Consider the following 16,820-nt stretch of genomic DNA (forward strand, 5'->3'; position numbering starts at 1 on the left):
TTATAGTTGACCTGTCAGCTCACTGACCACAGTGTCAGTGTCCAGGACTTATAGTTGACCTGTCAGCTCACTGACCACAGTGTCGGTGTCCAGGTCTTATAGTTGACCTGTCAGCTCACTGACCACAGTGTCGGTGTCCAGGTCTTATAGTTGACCTGTCAGCTCACTGACCACAGTGTCGGTGTCCAGGTCTTATAGTTGACCTGTCAGCTCACTGACCACAGTGTCAGTGTCCAGGTCTTATAGTTGACCTGTCAGCTCACTGACCACAGTGTCAGTGTCCAGGTCTTATAGTTGACCTGTCAGCTCACTGACCACAGTGTCAGTGTCCAGGTCTTATAGTTGACCTGTCAGCTCACTGACCACAGTGTCTGTGTCCAGGTCTTATAGTTGACCTGTCAGCTCACTGACCACAGTGTCTGTGTCCAGGTCTTATAGTTGACCTGTCAGCTCACTGACCACAGTGTCTGTGTCCAGGTCTTATAGTTGACCTGTCAGCTCACTGACCACAGTGTCGGTGTCCAGGTCTTATAGTTGACCTGTCAGCTCACTGACCACAGTGTCTGTGTCCAGGTCTTATAGTTGACCTGTCAGCTCACTGACCACAGTGTCTGTGTCCAGGTCTTATAGTTGACCTGTCAGCTCACTGACCACAGTGTCGGTGTCCAGGTCTTATAGTTGACCTGTCAGCTCACTGACCACAGTGTCGGTGTCCAGGTCTTATAGTTGACCTGTCAGCTCACTGACCACAGTGTCAGTGTCCAGGTCTTATAGTTGACCTGTCAGCTCACTGACCACAGTGTCAGTGTCCAGGTCTTATAGTTGACCTGTCAGCTCACTGACCACAGTGTCTGTGTCCAGGTCTTATAGTTGACCTGTCAGCTCACTGACCACAGTGTCGGTGTCCAGGTCTTATAGTTGACCTGTCAGCTCACTGACCACAGTGTCGGTGTCCAGGTCTTATAGTTGACCTGTCAGCTCACTGACCACAGTGTCGGTGTCCAGGTCTTATAGTTGACCTGTCAGCTCATTGACCACAGTGTCAGTGTCCAGGTCTTATAGTTGACCTGTCAGCTCACTGACCACAGTGTCGGTGTCCAGGTCTTATAGTTGACCTGTCAGCTCACTGACCACAGTGTCTGTGTCCAGGTCTTATAGTTGACCTGTCAGCTCACTGACCACAGTGTCGGTGTCCAGGTCTTATAGTTGACCTGTCAGCTCATTGACCACAGTGTCTGTGTCCAGGTCTTATAGTTGACCTGTCAGCTCACTGACCACAGTGTCAGTGTCCAGGTCTTATAGTTGACCTGTCAGCTCACTGACCACAGTGTCAGTGTCCAGGTCTTATAGTTGACCTGTCAGCTCATTGACCACAGTGTCGGTGTCCAGGTCTTATAGTTGACCTGTCAGCTCACTGACCACAGTGTCAGTGTCCAGGTCTTATAGTTGACCTGTCAGCTCATTGACCACAGTGTCAGTGTCCAGGTCTTATAGTTGACCTGTCAGCTCATTGACCACAGTGTCGGTGTCCAGGTCTTATAGTTGACCTGTCAGCTCACTGACCACAGTGTCAGTGTCCAGGTCTTATAGTTGACCTGTCAGCTCACTGACCACAGTGTCAGTGTCCAGGACTTATAGTTGACCTGTCAGCTCACTGACCACAGTGTCGGTGTCCAGGTCTTATAGTTGACCTGTCAGCTCACTGACCACAGTGTCGGTGTCCAGGTCTTATAGTTGACCTGTCAGCTCACTGACCACAGTGTCGGTGTCCAGGTCTTATAGTTGACCTGTCAGCTCACTGACCACAGTGTCAGTGTCCAGGTCTTATAGTTGACCTGTCAGCTCACTGACCACAGTGTCGGTGTCCAGGTCTTATAGTTGACCTGTCAGCTCACTGACCACAGTGTCGGTGTCCAGGTCTTATAGTTGACCTGTCAGCTCACTGACCACAGTGTCAGTGTCCAGGTCTTATAGTTGACCTGTCAGCTCACTGACCACAGTGTCGGTGTCCAGGTCTTATAGTTGACCTGTCAGCTCACTGACCACAGTGTCAGTGTCCAGGTCTTATAGTTGACCTGTCAGCTCACTGACCACAGTGTCAGTGTCCAGGTCTTATAGTTGACCTGTCAGCTCATTGACCACAGTGTCGGTGTCCAGGTCTTATAGTTGACCTGTCAGCTCACTGACCACAGTGTCAGTGTCCAGGTCTTATAGTTGACCTGTCAGCTCATTGACCACAGTGTCAGTGTCCAGGTCTTATAGTTGACCTGTCAGCTCATTGACCACAGTGTCGGTGTCCAGGTCTTATAGTTGACCTGTCAGCTCACTGACCACAGTGTCAGTGTCCAGGTCTTATAGTTGACCTGTCAGCTCACTGACCACAGTGTCAGTGTCCAGGACTTATAGTTGACCTGTCAGCTCACTGACCACAGTGTCGGTGTCCAGGTCTTATAGTTGACCTGTCAGCTCACTGACCACAGTGTCGGTGTCCAGGTCTTATAGTTGACCTGTCAGCTCACTGACCACAGTGTCGGTGTCCAGGTCTTATAGTTGACCTGTCAGCTCACTGACCACAGTGTCAGTGTCCAGGTCTTATAGTTGACCTGTCAGCTCACTGACCACAGTGTCAGTGTCCAGGTCTTATAGTTGACCTGTCAGCTCACTGACCACAGTGTCAGTGTCCAGGTCTTATAGTTGACCTGTCAGCTCACTGACCACAGTGTCTGTGTCCAGGTCTTATAGTTGACCTGTCAGCTCACTGACCACAGTGTCTGTGTCCAGGTCTTATAGTTGACCTGTCAGCTCACTGACCACAGTGTCTGTGTCCAGGTCTTATAGTTGACCTGTCAGCTCACTGACCACAGTGTCGGTGTCCAGGTCTTATAGTTGACCTGTCAGCTCACTGACCACAGTGTCTGTGTCCAGGTCTTATAGTTGACCTGTCAGCTCACTGACCACAGTGTCTGTGTCCAGGTCTTATAGTTGACCTGTCAGCTCACTGACCACAGTGTCGGTGTCCAGGTCTTATAGTTGACCTGTCAGCTCACTGACCACAGTGTCGGTGTCCAGGTCTTATAGTTGACCTGTCAGCTCACTGACCACAGTGTCAGTGTCCAGGTCTTATAGTTGACCTGTCAGCTCACTGACCACAGTGTCAGTGTCCAGGTCTTATAGTTGACCTGTCAGCTCACTGACCACAGTGTCTGTGTCCAGGTCTTATAGTTGACCTGTCAGCTCACTGACCACAGTGTCGGTGTCCAGGTCTTATAGTTGACCTGTCAGCTCACTGACCACAGTGTCGGTGTCCAGGTCTTATAGTTGACCTGTCAGCTCACTGACCACAGTGTCGGTGTCCAGGTCTTATAGTTGACCTGTCAGCTCATTGACCACAGTGTCAGTGTCCAGGTCTTATAGTTGACCTGTCAGCTCACTGACCACAGTGTCGGTGTCCAGGTCTTATAGTTGACCTGTCAGCTCACTGACCACAGTGTCTGTGTCCAGGTCTTATAGTTGACCTGTCAGCTCACTGACCACAGTGTCGGTGTCCAGGTCTTATAGTTGACCTGTCAGCTCATTGACCACAGTGTCTGTGTCCAGGTCTTATAGTTGACCTGTCAGCTCACTGACCACAGTGTCAGTGTCCAGGTCTTATAGTTGACCTGTCAGCTCACTGACCACAGTGTCGGTGTCCAGGTCTTATAGTTGACCTCTCAGCTCATTGACCACAGTGTCGGTGTCCAGGTCTTATAGTTGACCTGTCAGCTCACTGACCACAGTGTCGGTGTCCAGGTCTTATAGTTGACCTGTCAGCTCATTGACCACAGTGTCAGTGTCCAGGTCTTATAGTTGACCTGTCAGCTCATTGACCACAGTGTCAGTGTCGAGGTCTTATAGTTGACCTGTCAGCTCACTGACCACAGTGTCAGTGTCCAGGTCTTATAGTTGACCTGTCAGCTCACTGACCACAGTGTCAGTGTCCAGGTCTTATAGTTGACCTGTCAGCTCACTGACCACAGTGTCAGTGTCCAGGTCTTATAGTTGACCTGTCAGCTCATTGACCACAGTGTCGGTGTCCAGGTCTTATAGTTGACCTGTCAGCTCACTGACCACAGTGTCAGTGTCCAGGTCTTATAGTTGACCTGTCAGCTCACTGACCACAGTGTCGGTGTCCAGGTCTTATAGTTGACCTGTCAGCTCACTGACCACAGTGTCAGTGTCCAGGTCTTATAGTTGACCTGTCAGCTCATTGACCACAGTGTCTGTGTCCAGGTCTTATAGTTGACCTGTCAGCTCACTGACCACAGTGTCAGTGTCCAGGTCTTATAGTTGACCTGTCAGCTCATTGACCACAGTGTCAGTGTCCAGGTCTTATAGTTGACCTGTCAGCTCACTGACCACAGTGTCAGTGTCCAGGTCTTATAGTTGACCTGTCAGCTCATTGACCACAGTGTCAGTGTCCAGGTCTTCTAGTTGACCTGTCAGCTCACTGACCACAGTGTCAGTGTCCAGGTCTTATAGTTGACCTGTCAGCTCACTGACCACAGTGTCGGTGTCCAGGTCTTATAGTTGACCTGTCAGCTCACTGACCACAGTGTCTGTGTCCAGGTCTTATAGTTGACCTGTCAGCTCACTGACCACAGTGTCGGTGTCCAGGTCTTATAGTTGACCTGTCAGCTCACTGACCACAGTGTCGGTGTCCAGGTCTTATAGTTGACCTGTCAGCTCACTGACCACAGTGTCAGTGTCCAGGTCTTATAGTTGACCTGTCAGCTCACTGACCACAGTGTCAGTGTCCAGGTCTTATAGTTGACCTGTCAGCTCACTGACCACAGTGTCAGTGTCCAGGTCTTATAGTTGACCATCAGCTCACTGACCACAGTGTCGGTGTCCAGGTCTTATAGTTGACCATCAGCTCACTGACCACAGTGTCGGTGTCCAGGTCTTGTGACCGCGGTCTGAGCGCTGCAGAGAATGCGCACCAAGAACAGCCGTCATCATCATCATCATCATCATCATCATCATCATCAGACTGTTCTCCAGCCGCAGGGGGAATTGAAATGGAATAATACATATTGTAGTAGGGATTGATTGATTGATTGATTGAAAATGTTATTAACAGATTGCAGAATGGGTACAATACAGTACAGCTCAATATACACACAATTGTTAAGGGGATGCAGACCAGAGAAAGAAAGTAGTGTATTCTAAACTTCTAAAGGACTTGGAGAATATGGTAGTCCAATGTGATTACCCTTTAAAAATCATCTAGGATCCTATAATGGTGAGTGTGTACAATTAACTTTCTTTAGTTGTATTTTCCCTCACCGAATAGAAATATATAACAATTATAGTCTACTTTGCATGCATTTCTCAGTAATTTCAAGGACTCATTATTGGAAATGATTGACCATAATTCAAGATGAAGGCGGCAATATCATTCTAAAGAAAGGACGCCACCTAGTGGCGTGTCACTATATTAGTAGACTCTATGGATATATTTTAGTCTTCGTTCTATGACCGCGTCTCATTCATTCTTTCTCACTTTAGTCATAAATCAAATAAACAGACAAAGAGAAACATAAAGTAAGTTTCATATCGTTACTTTGCACAGTGTTTCCAGGATTTGACGTCGTGTACCCAACCCCCCCCCCACCCAACCTCCTCCAATGTACAGTTTCTACGTCAAATGTATATGCTCCCTTTTCCTGACTCCTTCTGTATCACAAACAGTACTGTATTTGCAAATCTGGTATGTCATAAATGTATAGATGTAGCAGTACTGACTATCTGTATGTCATGTATGTCATATATGTCCAGATGAATTGAAAATGGGGGACCCTGATGTAAACAATGTAAAAAATCTGTTAATAAAGTTTTCAATCAATCAATCAATCAATCAATCAATCAATCAATCAATTCAATCAATCAATCAATCTGTTTTTTCTTTGACCGCATCATACAAAGTCATCTAGATCTCATAGCCGGAAGGACGTTTCGATGGGAATATTTTTTTTTACCAAGCTGTAAAGCCGTAATTTATCATATGTTATAAACCCACCCTTTAATAAACCAGTCAGTTAGTTTAGCTAACATTAGTTATGAAACTCTGAAAGCAAATGACCGGTATTTGCTTCCTATGGTTGCAGGGATATGTCGCACAGGTAACGTTACCGTCAACATAGTGTGTATATCATGTTGGTTGATTGATTGATTGATTGATTGATTGAAAAGTTTATTAACAGATTGCAGAATGGGTACAGTACAGTACAGCTCGATACACACAATTGTTAAGGGGATGCAGACCAGAGAAAGACTTTCGTCTTGTTTCCATCAGGGTCCCCCATTTTCAATTCATCATAATTGGTTAGGGTATACCTTGTGTATACTGCACCTGTGTATACTGTATACTGTATACTGTACTTACTCATAGTATATATTTAGATTCTAGTGTTTATTGTAACCATATTTATTGTAATGTATAATATAACTGATATTCAGGTCATATTACAGACCCTCATCTGCACCTTTGATCACACTGCCTACTTGCTCATATGCTTATATTCAGAGTTAATTATATTGTTTACACTGCCTATTTTTACCTTTCTACTGTACTATAATATTTATTGCCTGTATTTATGTCTTACTATTACCATGCCGGGCAGCGTGTCTTTTACCAACAAACTTGCAGTTCCGTGTTCGGGTTCTGCGATCTGATTGGCCACTGACATATGCTCTCTCTACGCCCAAACAGCGCGTTACGCTAGTTCTGCCTCTAACCTCTAACAGCCTGCAGCCTGCTAGCATTATCGATTTCATATCAATCGAAATAACGTATTGTTTTCATCTCTCTATATTAACATGATTCCATCAACACAACATAAATGTTCAAAACACGACAAGACAGTTTGCATCACTTCCCACGGTTCTCGGCACTTATTCTACCGGTAGTGCGGTAGTTGTTGCCACGGTATTGGGTCTTTGGGTGAATACTTCATTGGCGGGGAAGAAGAACACTGATAGCGGTGTGTGGACCGTCCTGCGAGCCCCAGACCACCGTCCTGCGAGCCCCAGACCACCGTCCTGCGAGCCCCAGACCACCGTCCTGCGAGCCCCAGACCACCGCCCCACGAGCCCCAGACCACCGTCCTGCGAGCCCCAGACCACCGTCCTGCGAGCCCCAGACCACCGTCCTGCGAGCCCCAGACCACGTCCTGCGAGCCCCAGACCACCGTCCTGCGAGCCCCAGGCCACCGTCCTGCGAGCCCCAGGCCACCGTCCTGCGAGCCCCAGACCACCGTCCTGCGAGCCCCAGACCACCGTCCTGCGAGCCCCAGACCACCGTCCTGCGAGCCCCAGACCACCGCCCTGCCAGCCCCAGACCACCGCCCTGCCAGCCCCAGACCACCGTCCTGCGAGCCCCAGACCACCGTCCTGCGAGCCCCAGGCCACCGCCCTGCGAGCCCCAGACCACCGCCCTGCGAGCCCCAGACCACCGTCCTGCGAGCCCCAGGCCACGTCCTGCGAGCCCCAGGCCACCGTCCTGCGAGCCCCAGACCACCGTCCTGCGAGCCCCAGACCACCGTCCTGCGAGCCCCAGACCACCGTCCTGCGAGCCCCAGACCACCGTCCTGCGAGCCCCAGACCACCGCCCTGCCAGCCCCAGACCACCGCCCTGCCAGCCCCAGACCACCGTCCTGCGAGCCCCAGACCACCGCCCTGCGAGCCCCAGACCACCGCCCTGCGAGCCCCAGACCACCGTCCTGCGAGGCCCAGGCCACCGTCCTGCGAGCCCCAGACCACCGTCCCGCGAGCCCCAGACCACCGTCCTGCGAGCCCCAGACCACCGTCCCGCGAGCCCCAGACCACCGTCCCGCGAGCCCCAGACCACCGTCCTGCGAGCCCCAGACCACCATCCCGCGGTAAAAGACTACACGCTGTTGGGCATGCCCATACCTGTACCCCCCCCCCCGCCCCCATACTGCTATAATGCCTAAATTCCCCCAAGGGGATCAGTAAAGGAATATCTGATCTCATCTTATCTCTTTCCAGTGCGTACAACAAGCAATGGGCAGAAGCCCAAGTGGAGCTGAGCAGTCTGCTGACTCAGGAGCTCCCTGTCGAGCCCCCTCGTCCAGAAAAGGACCGGGTGGTGTTCGTCCAGCGCGTGGCCACCCTCTACGTACGTTACATTCAAATCTTCCGGCAGCTGGAGGAGGCCTACGACCAGGTGGTCCACCCCCAGAAGAGACGCGTGATCCGGGGGGTCCTGGAGGGCGTGATGGGGAGAGTGCTGGAGCTCAAGCACGAGATGGTGGAGAAAGAGTTCTCGGAGTACCACTACCTGGATGATGTGGTCCAGGATCTGAAACTCACACCTGTGAGTCTCAGCAGTCAATAATAATAATAATACACTTTATTTGTATAGCACCTTTCATACAAGAAGTGCTTCACAGCAGTAAAACAAAGACATAGGCAAAAATGTGCACAAAATTGGCAGATCAAGAGCAATGCATGTGTGACCTGTGTGATCTCGCTCTGCATTGTGTTTCGATTCGACCCCTGTTAAGGGATCGCCCTGAGTGGGAGTTGAACCCCGGCCTCGCGCGCCGCGGGCGGCATCACAGACCACTGTACCAAGAGGTGAATTCACTTCTAAGTACTGGGTCTGGAATACATCATTACTATACATCACAAAATAAACCAACAGGAATAAAGATCTGGAGCGTTATATATATATATATAAGACGTCAAACCTCTAATGTGTTCATAATAATATACCTTGCTTCCTTTGGGTTTGCCAGACGTGACTTTATCCACAACTAGCTTCAGGTTAGCGAGCTCCTGTCTCATCAACTCATCCACCTGATGGAAACAGAGCGAACCAGTGAACACCACTGCCTGATGTTCTAATTACTCTATTTGATATCATTCTAACAACTGCTTATTCTCTCGGTTTTAAACCGCTGTTTCATTAAATCAGAATAAAGCGAAGTAAATCACGCTTTACTTGACAGTAGCAATTCTTATTCCCAAGTCTTCAATGTACAAATACAAAATGTAATCACAGGAGTTGGTGATTACATGCATAAAGCCCAGAATTTGTTATGATTAAATGGTAAAGTGCATTTATACTGTATATCTATTTTCTCCAAAGCACTTTACAATTTTGTTCCTCACATTCACCCATTCACTGACACATTCACACACCAACGGCAGAGGCGACCATGCAAGGTGCCAACCTGCTCATCGGGAGCAATTAGGGGTTAAGGGTCTTGCTCAAGGCCACTTCGACACGCTGCCCGGGAGGAGCGGGAATCGAACCGGGAACCTTCAGATTACCAGACGACCGCTCTACCTCCCGAGACACTGTCTCTAGACCACTCTACCTCCTGAGCCACTGTCTCTAGACCACTCTACCTCCTGAGCCACTGTCTCTAGACCAGCTCTACCTCCTGAGACACTGTCTCTAGACCAGCTCTACCTCCTGAGCCACTGTCTCTAGACCAGCTCTACCTCCTGAGACACTGTCTCTAGACCAGCTCTACCTCCTGAGACACTGTCTCTAGACCACTCTACCTCCTGAGCCACTGTCTCTAGACCAGCTCTACCTCCTGAGCCACTGTCTCTAGACCGCTCTACCTCCTGAGCCACTGTCTCTAGACCGCTCTACCTCCTGAGCCACTGTCTCTAGACCGCTCTACCTCCTGAGCCACTGTCTCTAGACCGCTCTACCTCCTGAGACACTGTCTCTAGACCAGCTCTACCTCCTGAGCCACTGTCTCTAGACCGCTCTACCTCCTGAGCCACTGTCTCTAGACCGCTCTACATCATGAGCCACTGTCTCTAGACCGCTCTACCTCCTGAGCCACTGTCTCTAGACCAGCTCTACCTCCTGAGACACTGTCTCTAGACCAGCTCTACCTCCTGAGACACTGTCTCTAGACCAGCTCTACCTCCTGAGACACTGTCTCTAGACCAGCTCTACCTCCTGAGCCACTGTCTCTAGACCGCTCTACCTCCTGAGCCACTGTCTCTAGACCGCTCTACCTCCTGAGCCACTGTCTCTAGACCGCTCTACCTCCTGAGCCACTGTCTCTAGACCGCTCTACCTCCTGAGCCACTGTCTCTAGACCGCTCTACCTCCTGAGCCACTGTCTCTAGACCAGCTCTACCTCCTGAGCCACTGTCTCTAGACCGCTCTACCTCCTGAGCCACTGTCTCTAGACCAGCTCTACCTCCTGAGCCACTGTCTCTAGACCGCTCTACCTCCTGAGCCACTGTCTCTAGACCGCTCTACCTCCTGAGCCACTGTTTCTAGACCACTCTACCTCCTGAGCCACTGTCTCTAGACCAGCTCTACCTCCTGAGACACTGTCTCTAGACCAGCTCTACCTCCTGAGCCACTGTCTCTAGACCAGCTCTACCTCCTGAGACACTGTCTCTAGACCAGCTCTACCTCCTGAGACACTGTCTCTAGACCACTCTACCTCCTGAGCCACTGTCTCTAGACCAGCTCTACCTCCTGAGCCACTGTCTCTAGACCGCTCTACCTCCTGAGCCACTGTCTCTAGACCGCTCTACCTCCTGAGCCACTGTCTCTAGACCGCTCTACCTCCTGAGCCACTGTCTCTAGACCGCTCTACCTCCTGAGACACTGTCTCTAGACCAGCTCTACCTCCTGAGCCACTGTCTCTAGACCGCTCTACCTCCTGAGCCACTGTCTCTAGACCGCTCTACATCATGAGCCACTGTCTCTAGACCGCTCTACCTCCTGAGCCACTGTCTCTAGACCAGCTCTACCTCCTGAGACACTGTCTCTAGACCAGCTCTACCTCCTGAGACACTGTCTCTAGACCGCTCTACCTCCTGAGCCACTGTCTCTAGACCAGCTCTACCTCCTGAGACACTGTCTCTAGACCAGCTCTACCTCCTGAGACACTGTCTCTAGACCAGCTCTACCTCCTGAGCCACTGTCTCTAGACCAGCTCTACCTCCTGAGACACTGTCTCTAGACCAGCTCTACCTCCTGAGACACTGTCTCTAGACCAGCTCTACCTCCTGAGCCACTGTCTCTAGACCAGCTCTACCTCCTGAGCCACTGTCTCTAGACCAGCTCTACCTCCTGAGACACTGTCTCTAGACCAGCTCTACCTCCTGAGACACTGTCTCTAGACCGCTCTACCTCCTGAGACACTGTCTCTAGACCGCTCTACCTCCTGAGCCACTGTCTCTAGACCAGCTCTACCTCCTGAGACACTGTCTCTAGACCACTCTACCTCCTGAGCCACTGTCTCTAGACCGCTCTACCTCCTGAGCCACTGTCTCTAGACCAGCTCTACCTCCTGAGACACTGTCTCTAGACCAGCTCTACCTCCTGAGACACTGTCTCTAGACCAGCTCTACCTCCTGAGACACTGTCTCTAGACCAGCTCTACATCCTAAGCCACTGTCTCTAGACCAGCTCTACCTCCTGAGCCACTGTCTCTAGACCAGCTCTACCTCCTGAGACACTGTCTCTAGACCAGCTCTACCTCCTGAGACACTGTCTCTAGACCAGCTCTACCTCCTGAGACACTGTCTCTAGACCAGCTCTACCTCCTGAGACACTGTCTCTAGACCAGCTCTACCTCCTGAGCCACTGTCTCTAGACCAGCTCTACCTCCTGAGACACTGTCTCTAGACCAGCTCTATCTCCTGAGCCACTGTCTCTAGACCGCTCTACCTCCTGAGCCACTGTCTCTAGACCAGCTCTACCTCCTGAGCCACTGTCTCTAGACCAGCTCTACCTCCTGAGCCACTGTCTCTAGACCAGCTCTACCTCCTGAGCCACTGTCTCTAGACCAGCTCTACCTCCTGAGCCACTGTCTCTAGACCAGCTCTACCTCCTGAGCCACTGTCTCTAGACCAGCTCTACCTCCTGAGACACTGTCTCTAGACCACTCTACCTCCTGAGCCACTGTCTCTAGACCAGCTCTACCTCCTGAGACACTGTCTCTAGACCAGCTCTACCTCCTGAGACACTGTCTCTAGACCAGCTCTACCTCCTGAGACACTGTCTCTAGACCAGCTCTACCTCCTGAGACACTGTCTCTAGACCGCTCTACCTCCTGAGACACTGTCTCTAGACCAGCTCTACCTCCTGAGCCACTGTCTCTAGACCAGCTCTACCTCCTGAGCCACTGTCTCTAGACCGCTCTACCTCCTGCGCCACTGTCTCTAGACCAGCTCTACCTCCTGAGACACTGTCTCTAGACCAGCTCTACCTCCTGAGACACTGTCTCTAGACCAGCTCTACCTCCTGAGCCACTGTCTCTAGACCAGCTCTACCTCCTGAGACACTGTCTCTAGACCAGCTCTACCTCCTGAGCCACTGTCTCTAGACCAGCTCTACCTCCTGAGACACTGTCTCTAGACCAGCTCTACCTCCTGAGACACTGTCTCTAGACCACTCTACCTCCTGAGCCACTGTCTCTAGACCAGCTCTACCTCCTGAGCCACTGTCTCTAGACCGCTCTACCTCCTGAGCCACTGTCTCTAGACCGCTCTACCTCCTGAGCCACTGTCTCTAGACCGCTCTACCTCCTGAGCCACTGTCTCTAGACCGCTCTACCTCCTGAGACACTGTCTCTAGACCAGCTCTACCTCCTGAGCCACTGTCTCTAGACCGCTCTACCTCCTGAGCCACTGTCTCTAGACCGCTCTACATCATGAGCCACTGTCTCTAGACCGCTCTACCTCCTGAGCCACTGTCTCTAGACCAGCTCTACCTCCTGAGACACTGTCTCTAGACCAGCTCTACCTCCTGAGACACTGTCTCTAGACCGCTCTACCTCCTGAGCCACTGTCTCTAGACCAGCTCTACCTCCTGAGACACTGTCTCTAGACCAGCTCTACCTCCTGAGACACTGTCTCTAGACCAGCTCTACCTCCTGAGCCACTGTCTCTAGACCAGCTCTACCTCCTGAGACACTGTCTCTAGACCAGCTCTACCTCCTGAGACACTGTCTCTAGACCAGCTCTACCTCCTGAGCCACTGTCTCTAGACCAGCTCTACCTCCTGAGCCACTGTCTCTAGACCAGCTCTACCTCCTGAGACACTGTCTCTAGACCAGCTCTACCTCCTGAGACACTGTCTCTAGACCGCTCTACCTCCTGAGACACTGTCTCTAGACCGCTCTACCTCCTGAGCCACTGTCTCTAGACCAGCTCTACCTCCTGAGACACTGTCTCTAGACCACTCTACCTCCTGAGCCACTGTCTCTAGACCGCTCTACCTCCTGAGCCACTGTCTCTAGACCAGCTCTACCTCCTGAGACACTGTCTCTAGACCAGCTCTACCTCCTGAGCCACTGTCTCTAGACCAGCTCTACCTCCTGAGCCACTGTCTCTAGACCAGCTCTACCTCCTGAGCCACTGTCTCTAGACCAGCTCTACCTCCTGAGACACTGTCTCTAGACCAGCTCTACCTCCTGAGCCACTGTCTCTAGACCAGCTCTACCTCCTGAGCCACTGTCTCTAGACCAGCTCTACCTCCTGAGACACTGTCTCTAGACCGCTCTACCTCCTGAGCCACTGTCTCTAGACCAGCTCTACCTCCTGAGACACTGTCTCTAGACCAGCTCTACCTCCTGAGACACTGTCTCTAGACCAGCTCTACCTCCTGAGACACTGTCTCTAGACCAGCTCTACATCCTAAGCCACTGTCTCTAGACCAGCTCTACCTCCTGAGCCACTGTCTCTAGACCAGCTCTACCTCCTGAGACACTGTCTCTAGACCAGCTCTACCTCCTGAGACACTGTCTCTAGACCAGCTCTACCTCCTGAGACACTGTCTCTAGACCAGCTCTACCTCCTGAGACACTGTCTCTAGACCAGCTCTACCTCCTGAGCCACTGTCTCTAGACCAGCTCTACCTCCTGAGACACTGTCTCTAGACCAGCTCTATCTCCTGAGCCACTGTCTCTAGACCGCTCTACCTCCTGAGCCACTGTCTCTAGACCAGCTCTACCTCCTGAGCCACTGTCTCTAGACCAGCTCTACCTCCTGAGCCACTGTCTCTAGACCAGCTCTACCTCCTGAGCCACTGTCTCTAGACCAGCTCTACCTCCTGAGCCACTGTCTCTAGACCAGCTCTACCTCCTGAGCCACTGTCTCTAGACCAGCTCTACCTCCTGAGACACTGTCTCTAGACCACTCTACCTCCTGAGCCACTGTCTCTAGACCAGCTCTACCTCCTGAGACACTGTCTCTAGACCAGCTCTACCTCCTGAGACACTGTCTCTAGACCAGCTCTACCTCCTGAGACACTGTCTCTAGACCAGCTCTACCTCCTGAGACACTGTCTCTAGACCGCTCTACCTCCTGAGACACTGTCTCTAGACCAGCTCTACCTCCTGAGCCACTGTCTCTAGACCAGCTCTACCTCCTGAGCCACTGTCTCTAGACCGCTCTACCTCCTGCGCCACTGTCTCTAGACCAGCTCTACCTCCTGAGACACTGTCTCTAGACCAGCTCTACCTCCTGAGACACTGTCTCTAGACCAGCTCTACCTCCTGAGCCACTGTCTCTAGACCAGCTCTACCTCCTGAGCCACTGTCTCTAGACCGCTCTACCTCCTGAGCCACTGTCTCTAGACCGCTCTACCTCCTGAGACACTGTCTCTAGACCAGCTCTACCTCCTGAGACACTGTCTCTAGACCAGCTCTACCTCCTGAGACACTGTCTCTAGACCAGCTCTACCTCCTGAGACACTGTCTCTAGACCGCTCTACCTCCTGAGACACTGTCTCTAGACCAGCTCTACCTCCTGAGACACTGTCTCTAGACCGCTCTACCTCCTGAGACACTGTCTCTAGACCAGCTCTACCTCCTGAGCCACTGTCTCTAGACCAGCTCTACCTCCTGAGACACTGTCTCTAGACCAGCTCTACCTCCTGAGACACTGTCTCTAGACCAGCTCTACCTCCTGAGCCACTGTCTCTAGACCAGCTCTACCTCCTGAGACACTGTCTCTAGACCAGCTCTACCTCCTGAGACACTGTCTCTAGACCAGCTCTACCTCCTGAGCCACTGTCTCTAGACCGCTCTACCTCCTGAGCCACTGTCTCTAGACCAGCTCTACCTCCTGAGCCACTGTATCTAGACCACTCTACATCCTGAGACACTGTCTCTAGACCAGCTCTACCTCCTGAGCCACTGTCTCTAGACCAGCTCTACCTCCTGAGCCACTGTATCTAGACCACTCTACATCCTGAGACACTGTCTCTAGACCAGCTCTACCTCCTGAGACACTGTCTCTAGACCAGCTCTACCTCCTGAGACACTGTCTCTAGACCGCTCTACCTCCTGAGCCACTGTCTCTAGACCAGCTCTACCTCCTGAGCCACTGTCTCTAGACCAGCTCTACCTCCTGAGACACTGTCTCTAGACCAGCTCTACCTCCTGAGCCACTGTCTCTAGACCAGCTCTACCTCCTGAGCCACTGTCTCTAGACCAGCTCTACCTCCTGAGCCACTGTCTCTAGACCAGCTCTATCTCCTGAGCCACTGTCTCTAGACCAGCTCTACATCCTGAGACACTGTCTCTAGACCGCTCTACCTCCTGAGACACTGTCTCTAGACCGCTCTACCTCCTGAGACACTGTCTCTAGACCGCTCTACCTCCTGAGCCACTGTCTCTAGACCGCTCTACCTCCTGAGACACTGTCTCTAGACCAGCTCTACATCCTGAGCCACTGTCTCTAGACCGCTCTACCTCCTGAGCCACTGTCTCTAGACCAGCTCTACCTCCTGAGACACTGTCTCTGGACCGCTCTACCTCCTGAGCCACTGTCTCTAGACCAGCTCTACCTCCTGAGCCACTGTATCTAGACCGCTCTACCTCCTGAGCCACTGTCTCTAGACCAGCTCTACCTCCTGAGCCACTGTCTCTAGACCAGCTCTACCTCCTGAGCCACTGTATCTAGACCACTCTACCTCCTGAGACACTGTCTCTAGACCAGCTCTACCTCCTGAGACACTGTCTCTAGACCAGCTCTACCTCCTGAGCCACTGTCTCTAGACCAGCTCTACCTCCTGAGACACTGTCTCTAGACCAGCTCTACCTCCTGAGACACTGTCTCTAGACCAGCTCTACCTCCTGAGCCACTGTCTCTAGACCGCTCTACCTCCTGAGCCACTGTCTCTAGACCAGCTCTACCTCCTGAGACACTGTCTCTAGACCGCTCTACCTCCTGAGACACTGTATCTAGACCAGCTCTACCTCCTGAGACACTGTCTCTAGACCAGCTCTACCTCCTGAGCCACTGTCTCTAGACCAGCTCTACCTCCTGAGACACTGTCTCTAGACCAGCTCTACCTCCTGAGACACTGTCTCTAGACCGCTCTACCTCCTGAGCCACTGTCTCTAGACTGCTCTACCTCCTGAGCCACTGTCTCTAGACCAGCTATACCTCCTGAGCCACTGTCTCTAGACCAGCTCTACCTCCTGAGACACTGTCTCTAGACCAGCTCTACCTCCTGAGCCACTGTCTCTAGACCGCTCTACCTCCTGAGCCACTGTCTCTAGACCGCTCTACCTCCTGAGCCACTGTCTCTAGACCAGCTCTACCTCCTGAGCCACTGTCTCTAGACCACTCTACCTCCTGAGACACTGTCTCTAGACCAGCTCTACCTCCCGAGACACTGTCTCTAGACCAGCTCTACATCCTGAGCCACTGTCTCTAGACCAGCTCTACCTCCTGAGCCACTGTCTCTAGACCAGCTCTACCTCCTGAGCCACTGTCTCTAGACCAGCTCTACCTCCTGAGCCACTGTCTCTAGA

At 51.9% G+C, this 16,820-nt stretch overlaps 1 protein-coding gene across 1 annotated transcript in view; it reads right to left on the reverse strand.

Annotated features, from left to right (window-relative positions):
* Positions 1-8,688: 8,688 nt before the first annotated feature.
* The window catches only part of LOC311248624 (dynein regulatory complex protein 11-like), a gene marked incomplete at both ends in the record, with an annotated part of 42,990 nt that continues 34,858 nt past the window's right edge, over positions 8,689-16,820 (reverse strand). The window contains 2 exons of the mRNA XM_084339480.1: positions 8,689-8,717; positions 8,799-8,862. Coding sequence (XP_084195606.1) covers positions 8,689-8,717; positions 8,799-8,862 — 93 coding nt within the window. The remainder of the gene's footprint in view (positions 8,718-8,798; positions 8,863-16,820) is intronic.

Source organism: Notolepis coatsorum (assembly GCF_963971535.1).
Source record: "Notolepis coatsorum genome assembly, contig: SCAFFOLD_286, whole genome shotgun sequence".
Classification (NCBI taxonomy): Eukaryota; Metazoa; Chordata; class Actinopteri; order Aulopiformes; family Paralepididae; genus Notolepis; species Notolepis coatsorum.